Source organism: Anabrus simplex, chromosome 8 (genome assembly GCF_040414725.1).
Source record: "Anabrus simplex isolate iqAnaSimp1 chromosome 8, ASM4041472v1, whole genome shotgun sequence".
In the NCBI taxonomy this organism is placed as follows: Eukaryota; Metazoa; Arthropoda; class Insecta; order Orthoptera; family Tettigoniidae; genus Anabrus; species Anabrus simplex.
This window is the reverse complement of record NC_090272.1, coordinates 103,392,184-103,410,857: the sequence shown is the minus strand read 5'-3', so window position 1 is coordinate 103,410,857 and position 18,674 is coordinate 103,392,184. Positions and strand designations below refer to the sequence as shown.

Below are 18,674 nucleotides of genomic sequence, written 5' to 3'. Positions count from 1 at the left end.
TTGGGTTCAATTACTGGCCAGGTCAGGCATTTTTACCTGGATATGAGGGCTGGTTCTGGGTCCAGTCAGTCTACGATTATCTGTAATTGAGGAGCTATTTAATGGTGATATGGCGACCCCAGTCTAGAGAGCCAGAAATAACGGCCGGGGATTCGTCACACTGACCATGTGTCACCTCGTAATCTGCAGGCCTTCGGACCGAGGGCGGTCGCTTGGTAGGCGTAAGGCCCATTGGGGCTGTAGTTTGGTTTGGTTTGGTTTAGGGGAGTTTGTAAGATTATAAGTATACACATTTCACTTTTGTGATGTTTAGCCAAATTGTTGATGGTTCATTCATTCCCGGATTTTCCGTTTTCCCGTGTTGTACGCTTTTTTTCTGTGGTCCCTCCAAAAATGGAGAATCAAGGTTCCACTGTAGTTCATCTTAAGGATTTGCTCTCAGAACTGTTCAGGTTTTTAAAAATAGCAGTGACAATTTTTGTGACAACTTCAATAGATGAGAGGTTTTTCTCAGGCTTTAAGAGACTTAAGACTTATTTCCGTATAAGTACAGGACAGCAGAGATTAAATTCATTGAGTTCTGCATATACGTCTACATTAGGAGGCTGCTAAGGTGTTAAATGTGGAAAAAATATTTATGAATCATGTTCTATTTTTCTGTTTAATTGTGAATATTATTGAGAACTCCGTACAAAAGATACGTTCAGAAATGTATTTGAGAAGCAAGCTCTATTATTGTTCTTTTTTTTCTTTTTTATTTACGAATAGGAATGTTTGCATTAATAGTTGTTCATCATTTCACATGCCTGTGTTCATGATAATCATGCCCCCAAAATAATTTTCCAAAGGTGGAATAAAGGCGGTTGTCCTGTTGCCATTCCCTGTGGATTTAGTGAGAATTAAAGGCCGTAGTCCAGGGTGCTTTTAGGAGTAAAAAGGTGCATGATATAAGGGTTAATACATCACAGCAAGTACTCTTCTACTGTTCCTTTAAAATATCATTGTACGATGGCATCATCAAAGAAAATGTTCAATATTTAATATCATGAGAACTGACTGAATCTTACCTTGCTCTCCTCACTGGAACCCTGTGACATGGAGCTCTTTGAATTAGTAGGCTGGACCAGTTTTGTCTTAGAAGTGGGACCAACCTTTGTTTTAGCATGGGCTGCTGAAGACCTCTTCCAACACCTTCCTTTAGGTTTGAATGACCGCTTCTTAGGTTCATACATAGTCAAATCAGTCTTCAGATTTTCCTTCTTAACTTTCTTGCGTACTGTTGCTTGTGATTCACTGGTGTGAGTACCAGGAGTTTCAATTTCATATTCTTTCTTAGATTTGAGTTTCAACAGTAAAGTCTTACTTTTAGTCTCAATTACCTAAAATAAAACACAAGCATTAATTTGTGAAGAATGGGATAAATTAATTAAATGAATCCATAAAATAATAAGAAAATAAACAATAAGCAAGTACGGGACAAAAGCAGATTTCAATTTTTATCTCTGAATTTCATGAACACATTATATTACTTTATGGGTTAATATAAAGTCTTAAATAATATTTTCAATAAAATAGTAGAAATATGAATTTGATGGAAGCAAATCGAAACTAGCAACATTTCTACAGAATATAGATACAAATAACTTTGTCTGTTCATTTCAAACTTCTGCCTTAATCCTCCTTTATTTTTTTAAAGCTAAGTTTAAATACATAAAATCTGATGCACCTGAGAGGCAAAACAGAATACTGTATGTCCCTTTTTTTTTTTTTTTTTTTTGTGATTCTGAATTACACTAGTTTTGTGTTCATTATAATCAAATGCATTTATGGAATAAAGGCAGTTGTCCTATTGCCATTCCCTGTGGATTTAGTGTGAATTAAAGGCAGTAGTCCAGAGTGCATTTTAGGAGGAAAAAGGTGCATGTGGGACATCCACCTTTTGCAGGAAACTCTGAACAAAATGGACATAAGCCCTTTTGCTTCTCAGGTACAAAAATGTTGGTTTGTTTCTTACAATATTAAGCAAAAACCATTTCACAGAATTTCTCAAAACACAGTGTTTTAAATTCTATACACTGAATGACCACTCTATTATGAACACCTATCTAATAACAGGGTGGCCCTCCTTTGTTTTCGATCACAGCTTGCAAACATAAGGGGACAGATCTTACAAGGTGATACATGTCGTTCATATCCAATTCAAACCATGCCTGCTGGAGCATCTTGTGTAATTGACGCACATTTTGTAAAGGCATACAGTAGGTGAAACCCTCAGAGCATGTTCTAGCATATCCCAGACATGTTGAATGGGGTTACAGTCTGGGCAATTTGGGGGCCATGCCAGAGGCTGCTGGACCTGTTGGACTTCAACTAGAATGCAGATTATTAAGGTGCAGACTGGGGAAAAAGAATAATACCAGTCTTTAAGAAGGGGGACAACAAAGTGTGTAGTAACTATAGAGGAATCACACTCTTATTACAAGTGGCAAAAATACTGGAAAGGATATTAAAGAGGAGAATGAGAAGAAAGGTAGGAGAGTTGCAAGAGGAACAGCATGGCTTTAGAAGTGGAATATCTACATTGGACCCAATCTTCAGCAAGGGGCAATTAATGGAAAAGAATTGGGAATGTGGAAAGGATCTGGTCATGCATGATTCATAGATCTGACAAAGGCATACAATAGCGTTCGCAGGGAGAAGGTTCTACATACTGTATAAATGGTGCAAGCAATGTACAACAACTGCGTCAGCTGCGTACAGACTTCGGTTGGAAACACGGAATGGTTTAGAAATGAAAATAGACAAAGCCAGAGGACAGTGCTGACCTCTTTTGTTTCTAATGGTTATAGATGAAAATGTAAAGAAGACAACGAAAGCACATAGGAACAGGGAGATGTTATTACTATTTGGAGATGATATTGTGGCCTGGAGAATGAACGGCAAAAAAGTACAAGAACAACTTGATGCAATGAATGAGAAAATTGAAAAGTATGGTATGAAAATTGGTGCAGAGAAAAGAAAGACCATGGTGATATCAAGAGGAGAAAGACAAGGTAAAAGCACTGTGAAAATTGGTGGTCAAAGCCTTGAAACTGTTGACAGTTTCAAATCTAGGGAGTGACTTAATGCAGAATACAAGAGGGTGCAACAGGCCAATGCATTCTACCAAAGTGTAAGAAATTTTGTCTCGAATAAGGTAGTACCAAAGAAGTGTACAGGGATAGTCCACAAAATGTAGTCTGCAGTCATATTGACTTATGCAGCTGAGACCTGGACAATGGAAAGTAGGTAGGAGAGCAGAATTTAAGCCAGCAAAATGAAATACCTAAGTATGATAAGAAAGATAAAGAAAGACAGGTTGAGAAATGAAGAAGTGAGAAAGAAGGTGAGAATGGAAAACCTAATTGAAACAGGAGTAAAATAAGATGGTTTAGATGTGTAAAGAGGAGTCCGACTCGTTGCCTGAATGGTCAGCGTACTGGTCTTCGGTTCAGAGGGTCCCGGGTTCGATTCCCGACCGGTTCGGGGATTTTAATCACGTCTGATTAATTCTTCTGGCTCGGGGAATGGCTGTATGTGTCCGACCCAACATGCTCCTCATTAAATTCAGACAACATACCACACTACCACCCACCACAGAAACACACAATAGCAATTACATCCCCCCCCATATAGGGTTGGCGTCGGGAAGGGCATCCGGCCGTAAAACAGGGCCAAATATACCTGTGCAATGCAGTTCGCACCCGTGACCCCACAGGTGTGGGAAAAAGCAGTAGCAAAAGAAGAAAAGAAAAGAAGGTATGTAAAGAGGATGGTGAAGAGAAGAATACCAAAATTGATGAAGTTTGAGGCAAAGAGAGTAAGAGGGACTTAGAATAAGAACAACTTGATGCAATGAATGAGAAAATTGAAAAGTATGGTATGAAAATTGGTGCAGAGAAAAGAAAGACCATGGTGATATCAAGAGGAGAAAGACAAGGTAAAAGCACTGTGAAAATTGGTGGTCAAAGCCTTGACGTCTGATCACGTCTGATTAATTCTTCTGGCTCGGGGAATGGCTGTATGTGTCCGACCCAACATGCTCCTCATTAAATTCAGACAACATACCACACTACCACCACTCAATAAAGAAGAGTGTAAGAAGAAAACATATGGACTGGGACAAAATGATGGAAGAGAAATGGTGGATGGAGAGAGGAAGGTGGAGAAATGTCTGGCAGGAGCTGGATAAGGAGAAAGAAGGAGGAGGATGATGATGGGAGAATTCATTTTCCTGTTCCTCCAAATAGCCTGTAGTGATCTGAGCCCAATGACATGATGCACTGTCCTGTTGGAATATGGCATTGTTGTTGCCTGGATATAGAGGTGCAGATTGTCAGCTAACACGTTCCAGTGGTCCTCATCATTCGAAGTCTGTTGTGTAATGGTCAATGGCTGTAGGGCATGCCAAGAGAATGCTCCCCAAACTATGACACCGCCACCACCACCTGCCTATTGGCACCTCAAGCTGTTTTTATCAGATACAGACTCGTCCATTAACATGGTGTGACAGGAAATGGGACTTGTCAGTCCAGACAACACTCTTCTGTTACAACAAATGAATTTCATTTTATACTCCGTACTGACTTAAAATTTTAAGACGAAAATTTTACGAAAGAAATTTTCTTAAAACGTATACACCTATTCAGAAGGATCATCCTCGACTAACATTAAAAATGTCCGACTCGTTGGCTGAATGCACAGCGTACTGGCCTTCGGTTCAGAGGGTCCAGTGTTTGATTCCTGCCCAGATCGAGGATTTTAACCTCCATTGGTTAATTCCAATGGCCCGGGGGCTGGGTGTTTGTGCTGTCCCCAACATCCCTGCAACTCACACACCCCACATAACACTATCCTCCACCACAATAACATGCAGTTACATACACAAGGCAGATGTTGTCCACACTCATCGGAGGGTCTGCCTTACAAGGGCTGCACTCGGCTAGAAATAGCCATGCAAAATTATAATAACATTAAAAATCATAAAGAATACAAGTACAGTAGTTAAAATATATAAGAAACAAAGATATTTTAACATTCACATATAACACACAGATACATTAAAATTATCTTGTAAAAAATCTTGCTGGTTTTAAATCTAAAAAATTGTTCATAAGGTTCTGATTCATGCGAGTGCTATCTGATAAGGTGGTTGATATAACGAGGAAGTTTGTAAACTGAGGCTAGAAACGTTCTCCTTTCGTACGGTGGATGTAACTGTCATTACAAACTTTTGTTAGATGGTTGTCAATATGGATCTTATTGTACAAAGCTGCATGTCCAACAGTGAGAACAATCTGAGAAAGAAAGAAAAAGAAAGAAAAGAAGGAACAGAACAGAAACTGGACTGACCATAATAAGAAACTATAGAGGGTTGCTAAAAAACAAGCAAACAAAGTTGTTACAGAAAAACGAGAGAAGTGGTTGAATAAGTGGAGTGATGAATTGAAAGAGGATGTTACTGGTAATAAGAAAATGTTATATGGGATGATGGAAAATAGAAAAAGAGATAAAGAACACTCCAAATACCTAAGAGATGATAATGAAAATCCAATCATTGAAGATGAGAAGATCAAAGAGACTTGGAGGACTTACTTTGATGAATTGCTAAATGTGAATTGCATGCAGCCTACACAAAAAGACAGTACCGGTACTATCACATGCAAGTCTGCCTCTGACAACGGGTTAGACTTAACATGGAGTGATGTAGAATATGCCTGGAAACACATCAAAACTGAAAAATCAGCTGGTGCTGACAAAATTAATGGAGAAATGATCAAGGCTATGGGCATTTCTGGAAAACATTGGATCTACAGACTGTTTCGTAAGATCTGGAAAGAAGGGGACATACCAGTCGATTGGAAAACAGGCATCATAATTCCAATTTTTAAGAAAGGAGATAGAAAGAAATGTTTCAACTATAGAGGCATCACTTTAACATCTCATATTGGTAAACTTTATGAAAGAATTATAGAGCATAAAATCAGACCCCTTATTGAACAGAACCTCTTTGAAGAACAGTATGGATTCAGGAAGGGGAGATCAACAACTGATTTAATCTTTACAGTCCATCAGTTAATGGAAAAATACTACGAACACAACTGAGATTTGTGGTTAGCCTTTCTGGATATCAAGAAAGCATTTGGTGCTGTGAACAGAGAGAAGGTGCGGGAAACACTGAAGAAACTTGGAATACAGGATGACATGATACACAGGATCAAGAATTTGTATGAAGATACGCGAAGTAAAGTCAAAACACCTGTAGGAATGACTGAAACCTTTGATATAAAATCTGGGTTAAGACAGGGTGGTGTTTTGTCTCCTCTTCTTTTCATCACTGTGATGAACGAGATTCAGAGAAAAGTTCACCAAACCATTGGAGGTAAGAAAATGAAAGTTATCTTGTTTGCAGACAATATATGCTTGTGGAGGGACTCTAAAGAAGACCTTCAAGAACAAATAAACTCTTGGACAGAAGCTGCTAAAGAATATGGATTCATCTTCAGCCAAGAGAAAAGTGAGGTTATGGTCATGAAGAGACACGGACAACCAATGGGACACATTGAAATGGAGGGGAAACAGCTACAGATGAACCATCAATTCAAATATCTTGGAAGTGTTATCTCTGATACCGGTTCTGTAGACAAGGAAATTTCCCACGGAATTCAGGCACGTGGTAACTTTTACAAAATACCGTAGTTAAAGACATAATATGGAACAAGAAAATACCAACAAAATGTAAGAGAGTCATATATGAAACCTATTACGTACTAATCCTGACCTATGGTTGCGAAACATGGACCATGAGTAATAAAGATGTTAGTAGAATCCAGGCAGCAGAAATAAGATTTGTCTGTTGCACGATCAGTAAAACACGGAGGGACAGAGTCTGTAATGAGGAAATCCGCAAGCAGGCTCAAGTTGTAAGACTGCAGGACAGAATAACAGCGCAGCGACTGAGATGGTATGGACATATGCGACACATGGGAGATAACAGATTACCGAAAAAAATGTATGATCTAAAACTTGAAGACAAAAGACCAAGAGGGCGACCAAGACTCAGGTACAAGGACATGGTGAAGATTGACATTCAACAGCAAGGACATACTTTGGAAAGCATCGAGAGAAGTTCAGAGACTGCAACTGGTGGAGAAGCCTCGTTCACCGACCCATCGCTTAAGATGGAATGACGTGGGATATGTATGTATGCAGAACAGAAACGTAAAAAGGAATTAAAGGGTTAGTTAAGAAAAAAAGTAAATAATTGAAATACTGCTCACCAATTCTCTTCCAGACTTGGAATGGGTTTGTTTGTGTATTTTGACACAACTGAATGAGAGTGAATATGTGATCACCTTCAGTCCACCTTAATGGAGGAAATGGTGAAGTGGAGGAAGGAAAAAGAGCGGACATGGGTGGGGATGTTTCACTTACGGTGCATTGATGACAGTTTATTTATTTTCAAGAATTGAGAATTGATTTCTACTGTCTTGTCAAACAAAATGTAGTTGTTTTTTTTCCTAATTCTCGTTAAGATTGGATTTTTGACTTTTTGTTTCATCAAAATGAATACCGTATTTCACGGCATAATCGTCGCCACCGCGTAATCGTCGCATCCTTTATTTTCAATACAAAAATCGGACTTTAAACCTTTAATTACATAATCGTCGCACGTCCAAATTTTGTTCACTAATCTGGTTAAAAGGTAAATGGAACTGCAACGTAAGTTGCACATGAATGCGCAATTTAAATACGTGTTTGCTTTATGGGCAATTTGGCAACACAGTCACGTTTGCGACATGATGCACAACGTATAAATAAATAATACCGGTATATGTACGACGCCTGACTTACCGGTAGATTATCGGCAGTTTGACAACGTGGTCGCGAGACAGTGTACTATTTATTCACCACCTACATATTATGCTTACCGGTAGGCTATCGGCAGTTTGACAACGTGGTCGCGAGACAGTGTACTATTTATTCACCACCTACATATTATGAGTTCCCATTTGAAATACGTACGGCTGTAAGTTATCGCTTATCGGCAACGTCGCCAGGAAATACCGGCTAGGTAGGTTGAATGGACCTCGAACCAGCCCTCAGATACAGGTAAAATTCCCTGACCCGGCCGTGAATTGAAACCGAGGCCTCCGTGTAAGAGGCAAGCACGCTACCCCTACACCATGGGGCCGGCTCCTGTGTTATTGCGCACGAAGTGAAATCCAAGACGATAACGCAGATTTCCACGGAATTATTCAGCCGAATTATTTACGATGTCTCATTTGTCATCGCTAAACTCTTATCTTACTACTACATCATAAGTGTCCGGGCATGGGATGAAAACTTTTATCCAAGCAGTCAAGATAATTATTATCCAATGCTATTAAAGTTTTATTTTATAAACTCGTCAGTAATGTAATGTAAAATCATCAATAACTGGGAAGAAATATTAACCTAATTACCGTATGTTTAAAATAAATTGAAAAAAATGAATATTTGTTACTGACGTCTCGGAATACAGTCAACTATACAGTAGATCTACACCGCGCTAGCTAGAGCTCCGGTTTGCGAGCTTTGCGCAAGCGCAGTAGTGTGTCGCAACCAACGAGCTAAATTGATAAATTGTTGCATGCTTCCTTGCTGCCTAGCAGTATTGGCTGCTCTGGAATGGACAAATCACAGATGCATTTATTTGTTTCAGATTTACGTGATTACTGTAGACATGTGTGCGTGAGAATTTAAGCTTTTAATTTGTGTTTTGGGTGTTTGCAGAAATAATTTGTTTTAATAGTGAACAATTACGGAAAGTCATTTATATCGCAAAACATTAACGTGTGAAGCATTTATAAGCGATTATGGGTAAATATAGAAACTATTCTGCGGGCTTCAAGCTAAGCTGAACAGCACGGGAACAGAGCTGCAGAAAGAAAAATTTCTGTGAGTGAAAAGTTGGTGCGTGACTGGCGGAAAGTAAAAAACAAGCTAAAAAGCACAAACCCTTCTAGACGCGCGTTTAGAGGTCCTAAAACAGGGAAGTTTCCTATAATTGACGAAGAAGAGTTTAGGTACGTCAGTGAAATACGTAACAATGGCTGCAGTGTATCATATGAAATGTTACAAATTAAGGGACAGGAGGTAGCGCGCAAACACAACATACCGGTAACTCAGTTTAAGGCGACTCGTGGGTGGATTATGGGGTTCATGCGACGACACAATCTGTCAGTGCGAAGGAGAACAACACTAAGCCAAAAGTTGCTTGCTGATTACACGGACAAGATTGTAAATTTTCACCGATTTGTCATACGTTTGCGCAAGGAAACTTCGTACTTGCTTTCTCAAATCGGTAATGCCGATCAGACTCCAATCTTTTTTGATATGCCTCGCAACAGCACTATTGCGCTAAAAGGATCACGGAGTGTATTTATGAAAACCAGCGGTAGTGAGAAGTTGCGATGCACGGCAATGCTAGTCATTACAGCTGACGGGAGAAAGTTGCCGCCTTACATCATTTTCAAGAGGAAAACGATGCCTAAGAATATACAGTTTCCCCGTGGAATTCATGTACGAGTGCAACCAAAGGGTTGGATGGACGTAGAACTCATGCTGGACTGGGTTAAAACTGTGTGGAATAGAAGACCTGATGCACTACTAAAACAACCAGCTCTGCTTGTTTTAGATAGTTTCCGAGGTCACCTCGTGAACGAAGTGAAGCAAATTCTCACTACAAATAAGACACGACAGATAGTCATTCCTGGTGGCCTAACATCTGCTTTGCAGCCACTAGACGTATGTGTTAATAAACCCTTTAAAGACCACTTACGTCGATTTTACAACGAGTGGATGATGAGCGGCGATCAGCAATTGACGCCCGCCGGAAATATCAGGCGTCCACCCTTGGACTTGTTATGCTCGTGGGTGAAGAAGAGTTGGGATCTTATACCACTTGAAGTAGTCTCCAAGAGCTTCAAAAGGACTGGGATTTCGAATGCACTAGACGGTTCCGAAGATGACGCAGTGTGGCAGGGAAACGAAGAATCTGATACTGGTATTAACAGAGGCGAGGACGGCGCATCAGATAGCGAAACCTGCGATAGCGACACCGAAGATTTGGAATAAATTGCGTACCGGTAAGTCCGCATTTCACAACAAAGCGATAATTTTTTGCAAGTGTAATATTTTAACTTTAATACTCAAATTAATGACAAATTAACTTAATACGTTCATTTTTATTTTCAGGTTGGAAAAACGTTCGCCGAATTGTTGCAAAAAATTATGAATTTTGTTTTAGACTATTTTAATTATTTTGATGTATAAACGCGAGTATTACGTGCATCTTAAATTTGTATCAAATACAATTTAGTTATAAATACATTTTTTGAGTAATACAAATACTGGTATTAAATATTCATCGTATAATGGTCGCACCCTACAATTTTTTTCGAAAATTTTGGTATAAAAAGTGCGACGATTATGCCGTGAAATACGGTATGTAAGATTTCTAGTATGTTTAACAATGGTTCCTTGTTGGCTCCCTGAACAATTTCTAGGTCTCTGTTTAAGTGGTGGTGGTGGTGGTGGTGGTGGTGGTGGTGGTGGTGGTGGTGGTGGTGATTATTGTTTTAATTTGAAGGCAACCATTCTCTCTGTTTAAAGAATAAAACGTGTGGTTGAATTCAGTCACGTATTCCCCATTGCTGAGAATGTTTTATATTTACCAGCATCGATATGTTCTTTATAGCAGATTATGAAATTTTTCAATGTGTTAAAGAGGTGCCAAAATGTGTTAACAAGGAAGACAGGCAGTTTCAGCATTTCCTTTCATAACACTGATAAGTAAGAAACTTCTTAGTTCATGATACTGTTGTGTGGTTGCATCACCAACACCGGTAAAGACTGTCACGCACATCGATAGGAAAAATGTCACGTGGCTGGCTTTTTTTGTTTAAATGCTCTCACTGTATTATGAAATTTTAAAGTTGTCATACCTGGGTTTATTCATAATACATGGAATGATTGAAGTAGTTATAACAAGGTTCTTACATCTTCTGATTGCAATCCATCATAGTCGATGATTCCCAATTTAACAGTGAGATGAGAGAGTTCTACCAGAAACTTCAGTAGTTCACGTAGCTTTTCAGGAACTCCTCTTCCTACAGTGCTTGGCAGATGATGTTTGTATGCCTGGTGAAAAGGAAAAACACCAATTTTGAAATGAAAATCGAAATGCCAATATTCTACAGAAAAAATATGATGAACATCCAAACATCCACACCAATTGTAAATTCTAAAGATCACACATGTTTTGTCTGACCTATAAATTACTACTGGTGGGACCAAGCAAGTTGGCTATATGGTTTAGGGTGTGTAGTTGTCAGCTTGTATTCACGAGATAGTGGGCTTGAACCCAACTGCCAGCAGCCCTAAAGAAGTTTTCTATGGTCTCCCATTTTCACATCAGGTAAATGCTGGGACTGTTCTTTAATTAAGGCCACAGTTGCTTCCTTTCCACTCCGAGACCTATCCTATCCCATTGTCACCATAAGACCATATGTGCAACATAAAAAGAAAAGAAAAAACAGCAACAAAAACCAACGAGAGTTGGAACAACAAACACAGAGCAGGCATGGCTGAAACATCATCCCTTGAAGGGTAGCAATGCTAAATTCTTGTTAAATAATATTACTCTGTATTAAGTGGAATATCAGATAGCAAATTCTCAAAACTAGCGCAAGTACCTGTACTTCACTATGAAATTCCACACTGTGTACTGTCCCCGATATAAGATACGAGGTATTAATTCAATCTGTGTGTGTGTTAGCAGTTGACTGTACGGATAGCTTGGGACAATCAGCTGGCCAAGTCAAGGTTAAGCGAGGCCAGGTAACCTAGTTTCATCCACCCGCTATGAGGAAAAGAAAAACTATTGATGATACTTGTGGTTTAAAGGGGCCTAACATCTAGTTCATCGGCCCAAGGATAACTATTAAGAAAGTCAAGAACGTGATATATCTGTGTGCATGTTCTAAGACGTACACTGTGTTGTTCCTGTAAAGGGGATAATCATATTTCTAGAGTATTCAACGTGATGTAGTTCACAACCAATCACATTTTACTTCTGCTCCTGACATCACAGCACAGCTGACTGTATTACCATCTACCAGCTAAACTGAAGATAATGTGTCTCGGAGAGACTCTCATTTGTACAATAGTTTTGGGTATTAATGCATCGCTGCAAGATCCAGTGAACGCATCAATACCTGTCTCCTGCCGAGGACTTGTGCTTGGACTTATAAACGTGCCATCCCCTGTAACATGGGAAGTCAAGGCTAAGTGCAATGCGATGGCCCAGCCCATTGGTGAAATCCTGTGGAGAAGCGGAGGTCATGAGATGAACTGAAGACATCTACCATGAGTAGAAGCTAAATTTATTCTGTAAAATTTGTGTGAACTGTTCTCGCACTTTTGTATTGTAGTAGTAGATTAATTGAGTTGTTATTTTAGAAAACTGTTCTCTCTATTTCAAATCCCTCTTAGATATTATCATATTTACAAAGAGGCACACACGAGATGCTGTCAACTGTGTACACTGTTTTATTTACAAATTATATACACATTAATAGTTGCACATAAAATGAACCACCATCTTGAACTCAAATCAACTGCCACATTAGCATGTCAACTAACTACGGAACACTTGACAAGATCACATGTGGTACCAACACAACATAACCACTTCAATGGCAAAACCACAACATGAGTTCACATATTTAACTTGACTAACGACTCTCACTAACAACTCGACCAAACAACCGAAGACTGTCCTTTATATACCTTGCCTGGCCAAGCTTCCAGAAAAGTATGACACAACATGCTTTCTCATATCTTCTCGAGTCTCCAATAACCTATATGCAAATGAATAGAATATTCTGTAAAACTCGAATAAGATCAGGACAAAGGTGCGTTGTTCTAGACTCTTACTCTGTGTTGCACAACATTACGTAGGATGTTTACATCATATTTACAGGTAATAATTTATTATATACTATTAATTACGTGTTCTTACATTAAATAAAGTCATATTAATAAACATACAGCAGAAGTATCATGACATAACCTCACATGTTCTGTTACACAAAACAGATCATACAACACACCAATAATAAATATGATACGACCATGATTTATACCAAATAAAGTCTGTACTGACAACCTGTCGTACATAACTATGTAGATTATTATTATTATTATTTACATTTTATGGCCTTCACTGGACCACTCTAGCCAACTTTATACAAAGAATTTTTCAGTTTCCTGTCATCCTAGTACTTCTTCATTCTCTCTGATCTTATCCTTCTTTCTTCATCGGAAATCCCCCTTCCTATTGTCTGTTCATTCTGGTTTGCAGTCTGGATTGCTTGTCTGAGAATTTCCTGATTTTGTTGGTTTTGTTTCTTAGGTCTTCCACTGTAATTTGTAGTTCATCCAAATCTTTCTTGATTTCTGTAATCCACCTATGTTGCACTTACAATACCATAATTTTTCTATTATTCTCCTGATGATCCTGTTCTCTGGTGTCCTTATTAGATGTCCAAAAAAATGAAATGCATTTCTTCCTGATTGTGCTCATTACTGGTTCTATTGCCTTGTAGACTGTTTCATTAGAAGCTACTCTCCAGTGTCCATCTTTTTGGTATGATTTGTTGATGCACATTCTAATGATTCTTCTCTCTATCTTGAGTATTTTGTCTATTTGTGCAGTGTTAGTTGTTTTGAAGATGTTTCACTTGCGTATGTTGGTATTTCTGGTTGAGTGACTGTTTTGTAGTAACATAAAGAAATAAATGAATATATATATATATATATATATATATATATATATATATTGGCTTTAATCCCGTTCATTTATTTCTTTATGTTAATACAATGAACCATGAAAACCTACGTTCATTGACTGTTTTGTAGTGTTTTAATTTTGTTGCTACCGGGCGAGTTGGCCGTGCGGTTAGGAGTGTGCAGCTGTGAGCTCGCATCCGAGAGATAGAGGGTTCGAATCCCACTGTCGGCAGCCCTGAAGATGGTTTTCCGTAGTTTCCCAATTTCACACCAAGAAAATGCTGGGGCTGTACCTTAATTAAGGCCACGGCCGCTTCCTTCCCATTCCTAGGCCTTTTCCGTCCCATCGTCGCCATAAGACCTATCTGTGTCGGTGCGAAGTAAAGCAAAATAGCAACAACAACAAAAATTGTTGCTATTGACAGGCCCTTTTTGTTGTAAGTATTCTTGGTGACATATTGTGCTCTCGTCAATTTATTTATTCTGTTATGCCATGCTGGCTTTTCATTGAGGTTATATGTTATGATTTCTCCCAGATATTTAAATTTATATACAATTTTGATTTTTTGGTTTCCTATGGCAATTCTGTTTATGAGTGGTGGGTCAGTAAACATGATTACTGTCTTTTCAAAAGATATTCCAAGACCAATTTTCTGTGCTATTTCCTGTAGTGATATAACTTGTTGTCTGGTTTCCTGAATATTGTTGGACAAGAGAGCAAGGTCATTGGCAAATCCTAGGCAATTTAAACTTATGTTGCCTTTGGGTCTTCCAATTCGGATGTTCTTTGGGTTAATCTTGTACCATTCCCTCATTATATTTTCCAAGGCACAGTTGAACAGCAGTGGTGACAAGCAACCTCCTTGTCTTAAGCCTGTTTTTATGATGAATGACTCAGAGAATTCCTCTCTGAACTTGACTTTTGATTTAGTGTTGGTTAAGGTGAGTTCCATCAATTTGATTAATTGTGGATGGAGCCCGAAATTTCTTAACATTTTCAACATTGAAGGTCTATGGATACAGTCGTAAGCTTTTTCAATGTCCACGAAGGTCATTGCAGGTTTGTTTTGCTTCTTGTAATATGCTATGGCTAATTTTAAAGTGATGATTTGTTCTGCACAGCTTCTCCAAGGTCTGAAGCCTCCTTGGTATTCACCTATTCTTCTTCTAGTTGCTCTTTGGTCCTCCTGCATAGGATTCTGGAGAAAATCTTTTATGTGCAGTCTAAGAGAGAGATACCTCTGTAATTATCTGGATTGCTTTTATCTCTTTTTTTTTTGTTTTTGGAATGGGTGGATTATGGCTGTGGTCCAATGTTCGGGGAACTTTTCTGTTATCCAGATTTTTGTTAGGGCTATGTGTAAGGATGTTTGAACTATATCACTGGCATATTTCCACATTTCTGCGAAAACTTGGTCTTCTCCGCATGCCTTATAATTTTTCAACTCTCTGAGTGCTGTTTCCACCTCTTGGATTGTTGGGGGGTTTATGAGTTCAGGCGGGGTTTTGATTGGCTTGTCTATATTAATTGCTAAAAGTTCCTGGGGTTCTTCACAATTCAAAATTTTAATGAATGCTTTTGCCATGATTTCAGCATTTTCTTTGTCTTTATGTCATTGTTCCATCCTCACTTTTCAGCATTAACCTGGGAGGGGAAAATTTTTGTATTTGTCTTCCAAACATTTTGTAAAAGTCTCTGGAATTGGTTTTGTGGTAATTTTCTTCTATTGAGTTGATTAGATCTTTCTGTGATTGTCTCTTGGTTTACCTGATAATCTGTGTGAACTTTTTCCTGATATTTTTGAGGTTACTTGCACTTTCTTCTGTTTTGTACGTTTGAAATTTTAACCATGCCTGATGTCTTTCTTCATGAATTTTGTCACATTCTGAGGTCCACCAGGCATGTCTTTTACGCATGTTCAATGGGGCTAAAGTTTCAGCTTGTTGCCTGAGAATTGGAACCAGTTCTTCTAAGTTATCTGTCAGTTTTATGTTTTGTGTGACTTCTCTATATTTATCATTTCTAATTAATTGGTGTGGATCAAAGTTCCTCTCTCGTTTAATGCGTTTCGGTTTCTTTTTTTAGTGGTGTGAACTTAATTTTGATTTTGACTATGTAATGATCTGAACCTATATCTACTCCTCTTAATACTTTAACATTGTATATTTCTCTGTGGAAGGTTTTGTCCATAAATATGTGATCCAGCTGCCATTCCCCTTTTCTCCAATCAGGATGTTTCCAGGTTTTAAGCTTGTTGGGCCTCCTTTTGAAGTATGTGGACTTTGAGATCAGTTTGTGTTCTCTGCAGAGTTCAAGAAGTCTTTGACCATTCTTATTTGTATGTTTATGTGGAGCCCATTTCCCAATGATATCTCGGCATTTCTTTTCTCTTCTGAGTTCGGCATTGATGTCCCCTAACAGGATCTTAACGTTGTTAATATTTATTTGGTTTACAGTTTGGTCACGGGGATCCCAAAACTTTTCCACTTCTTTCCTAGTCTTTGTCAGAAAATTATTTTCATTACTAGGGGCATGGGCATTTATGATGGTATAAATTTTGTTGGATGCTTTTAAACTCAAAGTATAACTATGTAGATGATGATGATGATAATAATAATAATAATAATAATAATAATAATAATAATAATAATAATAATAATAATAATAATAATAATAATAATAATTGTGAGCTTGGACCTGGAAGATAGTGGGTTTGAACCCTACTGTCGGCAGCGCTGAAGATGGTTTTCCATGGTTTCCCATTTTCACACCAGGCAAATACTAGGGCTATACCTTAATTAAGGCCAGGCCTCTTCCTTCCCACTCCTAGGCCTTTCCTATCCTATCATCGCCGTAAGACCTATCTGTGTCGGTGCGATGTAAAACAAATTCTAAAAAAAAAAAAGTAATAGACATAAATAGCTTCATAAATCGAAATACCAGCTTATATAGCCACATCTCACAAATAATAATAATAATAATAATAATAATAATAATAATAATAATAATAATAATAATAATAATAATAATAATAATAATAATAATGACTTGAATGTTATAATAATCAGAATAACAGAATTGTGATAAGATGTGTGAGTTAAGTAAATGAAGTAGTCGATAGTTGTAGAAGCTTCTGGATCAACCATGAGGCATTAGTCTTTTAGTTATCCTTAGAATGAAGCACAGCAGCTGTAATGATAAATATAATAATAATAATAAGATAATAATAAATATTTGGTTGAACAAAAGGAGAAATAGCTTCATTTGCCACTTGCTTCATCATTCTGACTGGTGCACCACCCTGTTTGAAGGGAAAATGGAAGGTAGAAGGACCAAAGAAAGACCTAGATTGCAATTTATCGAATCACTGAAGGCAAGCACACCTATTACCACGTTAAGCTGCTGGCCAAAGAACAGAAACACTTGGAAGACATGATGATGATGATGATGATGATGATGATGATAATAATAATAATAATAATAATAATAATAATAATAATAATAATAATAATAATAATAATAATAATAATAAAGGCCTGATCGAGAAACTGTAGGCCAAAGAAAGGAAGATTTGGAGAAAGATCTTAGTTCCTGTCAAAGACAATGGTGAGTACAGAAGACGGCATAACGATAAACTATACACCCACATAGAGAAGATTACCGACACCATCTGGAAAAGAAGAATTACCTTTCATGGACATGTGACACGAATGCAAGATGGACCAAGTGTATTATTACCTTCTTTCAGCAGAAGAAAACCAAAGGGGCTTGGTTCACTGAGGTGGATAGAGACCTTGAAGAAATGGGAATCACACGTAATGACATCCAGGAGCGTGTCCCACTTAAGAAGAAACTTGAAGCGTTCCAGGGTTTCCGAGACAAGCCAAAATTAAAAACGGGAAAGGCATGGACACAGGAGAGGAAGAATGACACCGAGAATGCATGCGAAAGTACTGGGCAGACATCAAAGCCGTAAGTTGCCAGTTGAAATGACGTGGTACAAAGTTGGCATATACGACATGAATGGAATAAATAATAATAATAAGATAGGCAAAAATTTGCCAATGTTTGGAACGGCCTTTGTAGTAAGTAAGAAAGTTACTAGCTCAGTAGTGAATTTCTCTAGTCCTTCAGAGAGATTATTTCTTCTGACTCTTTGTTGGGGAAATAAAGGGTACACCCTGATCAATGCCCATGCACTAATCAATTAAGACAATAGGCGCAATTCCGAGAAAGTAGACCAGTTTCGGGAACTTCTTGAAGAACAGATGGAGAAAATACCTAACAAGAACATTAAAATATTGCTGGGTGATTTTAATGCCCAATTGGGAATGGGAGCACAATACAGATCAACAGTAGGAAGATATCCTGCTCACAAGTTGACAAACAAAACAGAATAAGACTTGTTGAATTGTGCTGGACATTTGATATTCAGGTAATGTTGACATTCTATAAACATAAACCAAGCAAACAAAATATTTGGCATTCACCAGGTAACTTAAATGGTGAGAAACAGACTGACCATGTTGCAATCTCTAGAAGAGCAATGAAAGAGATTACGAATGTTAAAATTCAGAGAGGTGCAAGGTTTGACTCTGACCATTACTTTCCAAGGTTAAAATCTCTCGAGAAGACTCCAAACACTGGAGCAGTATCACCACACCTTGACCTTTGAATCTAAGAATTGGACTGACATCGCATCTAAGATCCAACAGGCAGCTAATGCCACAATCCTGGCAGGTCCTAAACAAAAACATGGTGGAATGAAACCTGTGATAATGCACTGGCTCGGAGAACT

At 38.2% G+C, this 18,674-nt stretch overlaps 1 protein-coding gene across 4 annotated transcripts in view; it reads right to left on the bottom strand.

Moving 5' to 3' along the window:
* Positions 1 to 18,674, bottom strand: part of LOC136878858 (uncharacterized) — a 317,293-nt gene that overhangs the window by 266,745 nt on the left and 31,874 nt on the right. For all 4 annotated transcript variants that reach the window (XM_067152397.2, XM_067152398.2, XM_068229039.1 and 1 more), the window contains exons 4-5: positions 11,083 to 11,223; positions 1,068 to 1,379 (exon numbers count right to left, since the gene is read on the bottom strand). In XM_067152397.2, the coding sequence (XP_067008498.2) occupies positions 1,068 to 1,379; positions 11,083 to 11,223 (453 nt within the window). The remainder of the gene's footprint in view (positions 1 to 1,067; positions 1,380 to 11,082; positions 11,224 to 18,674) is intronic.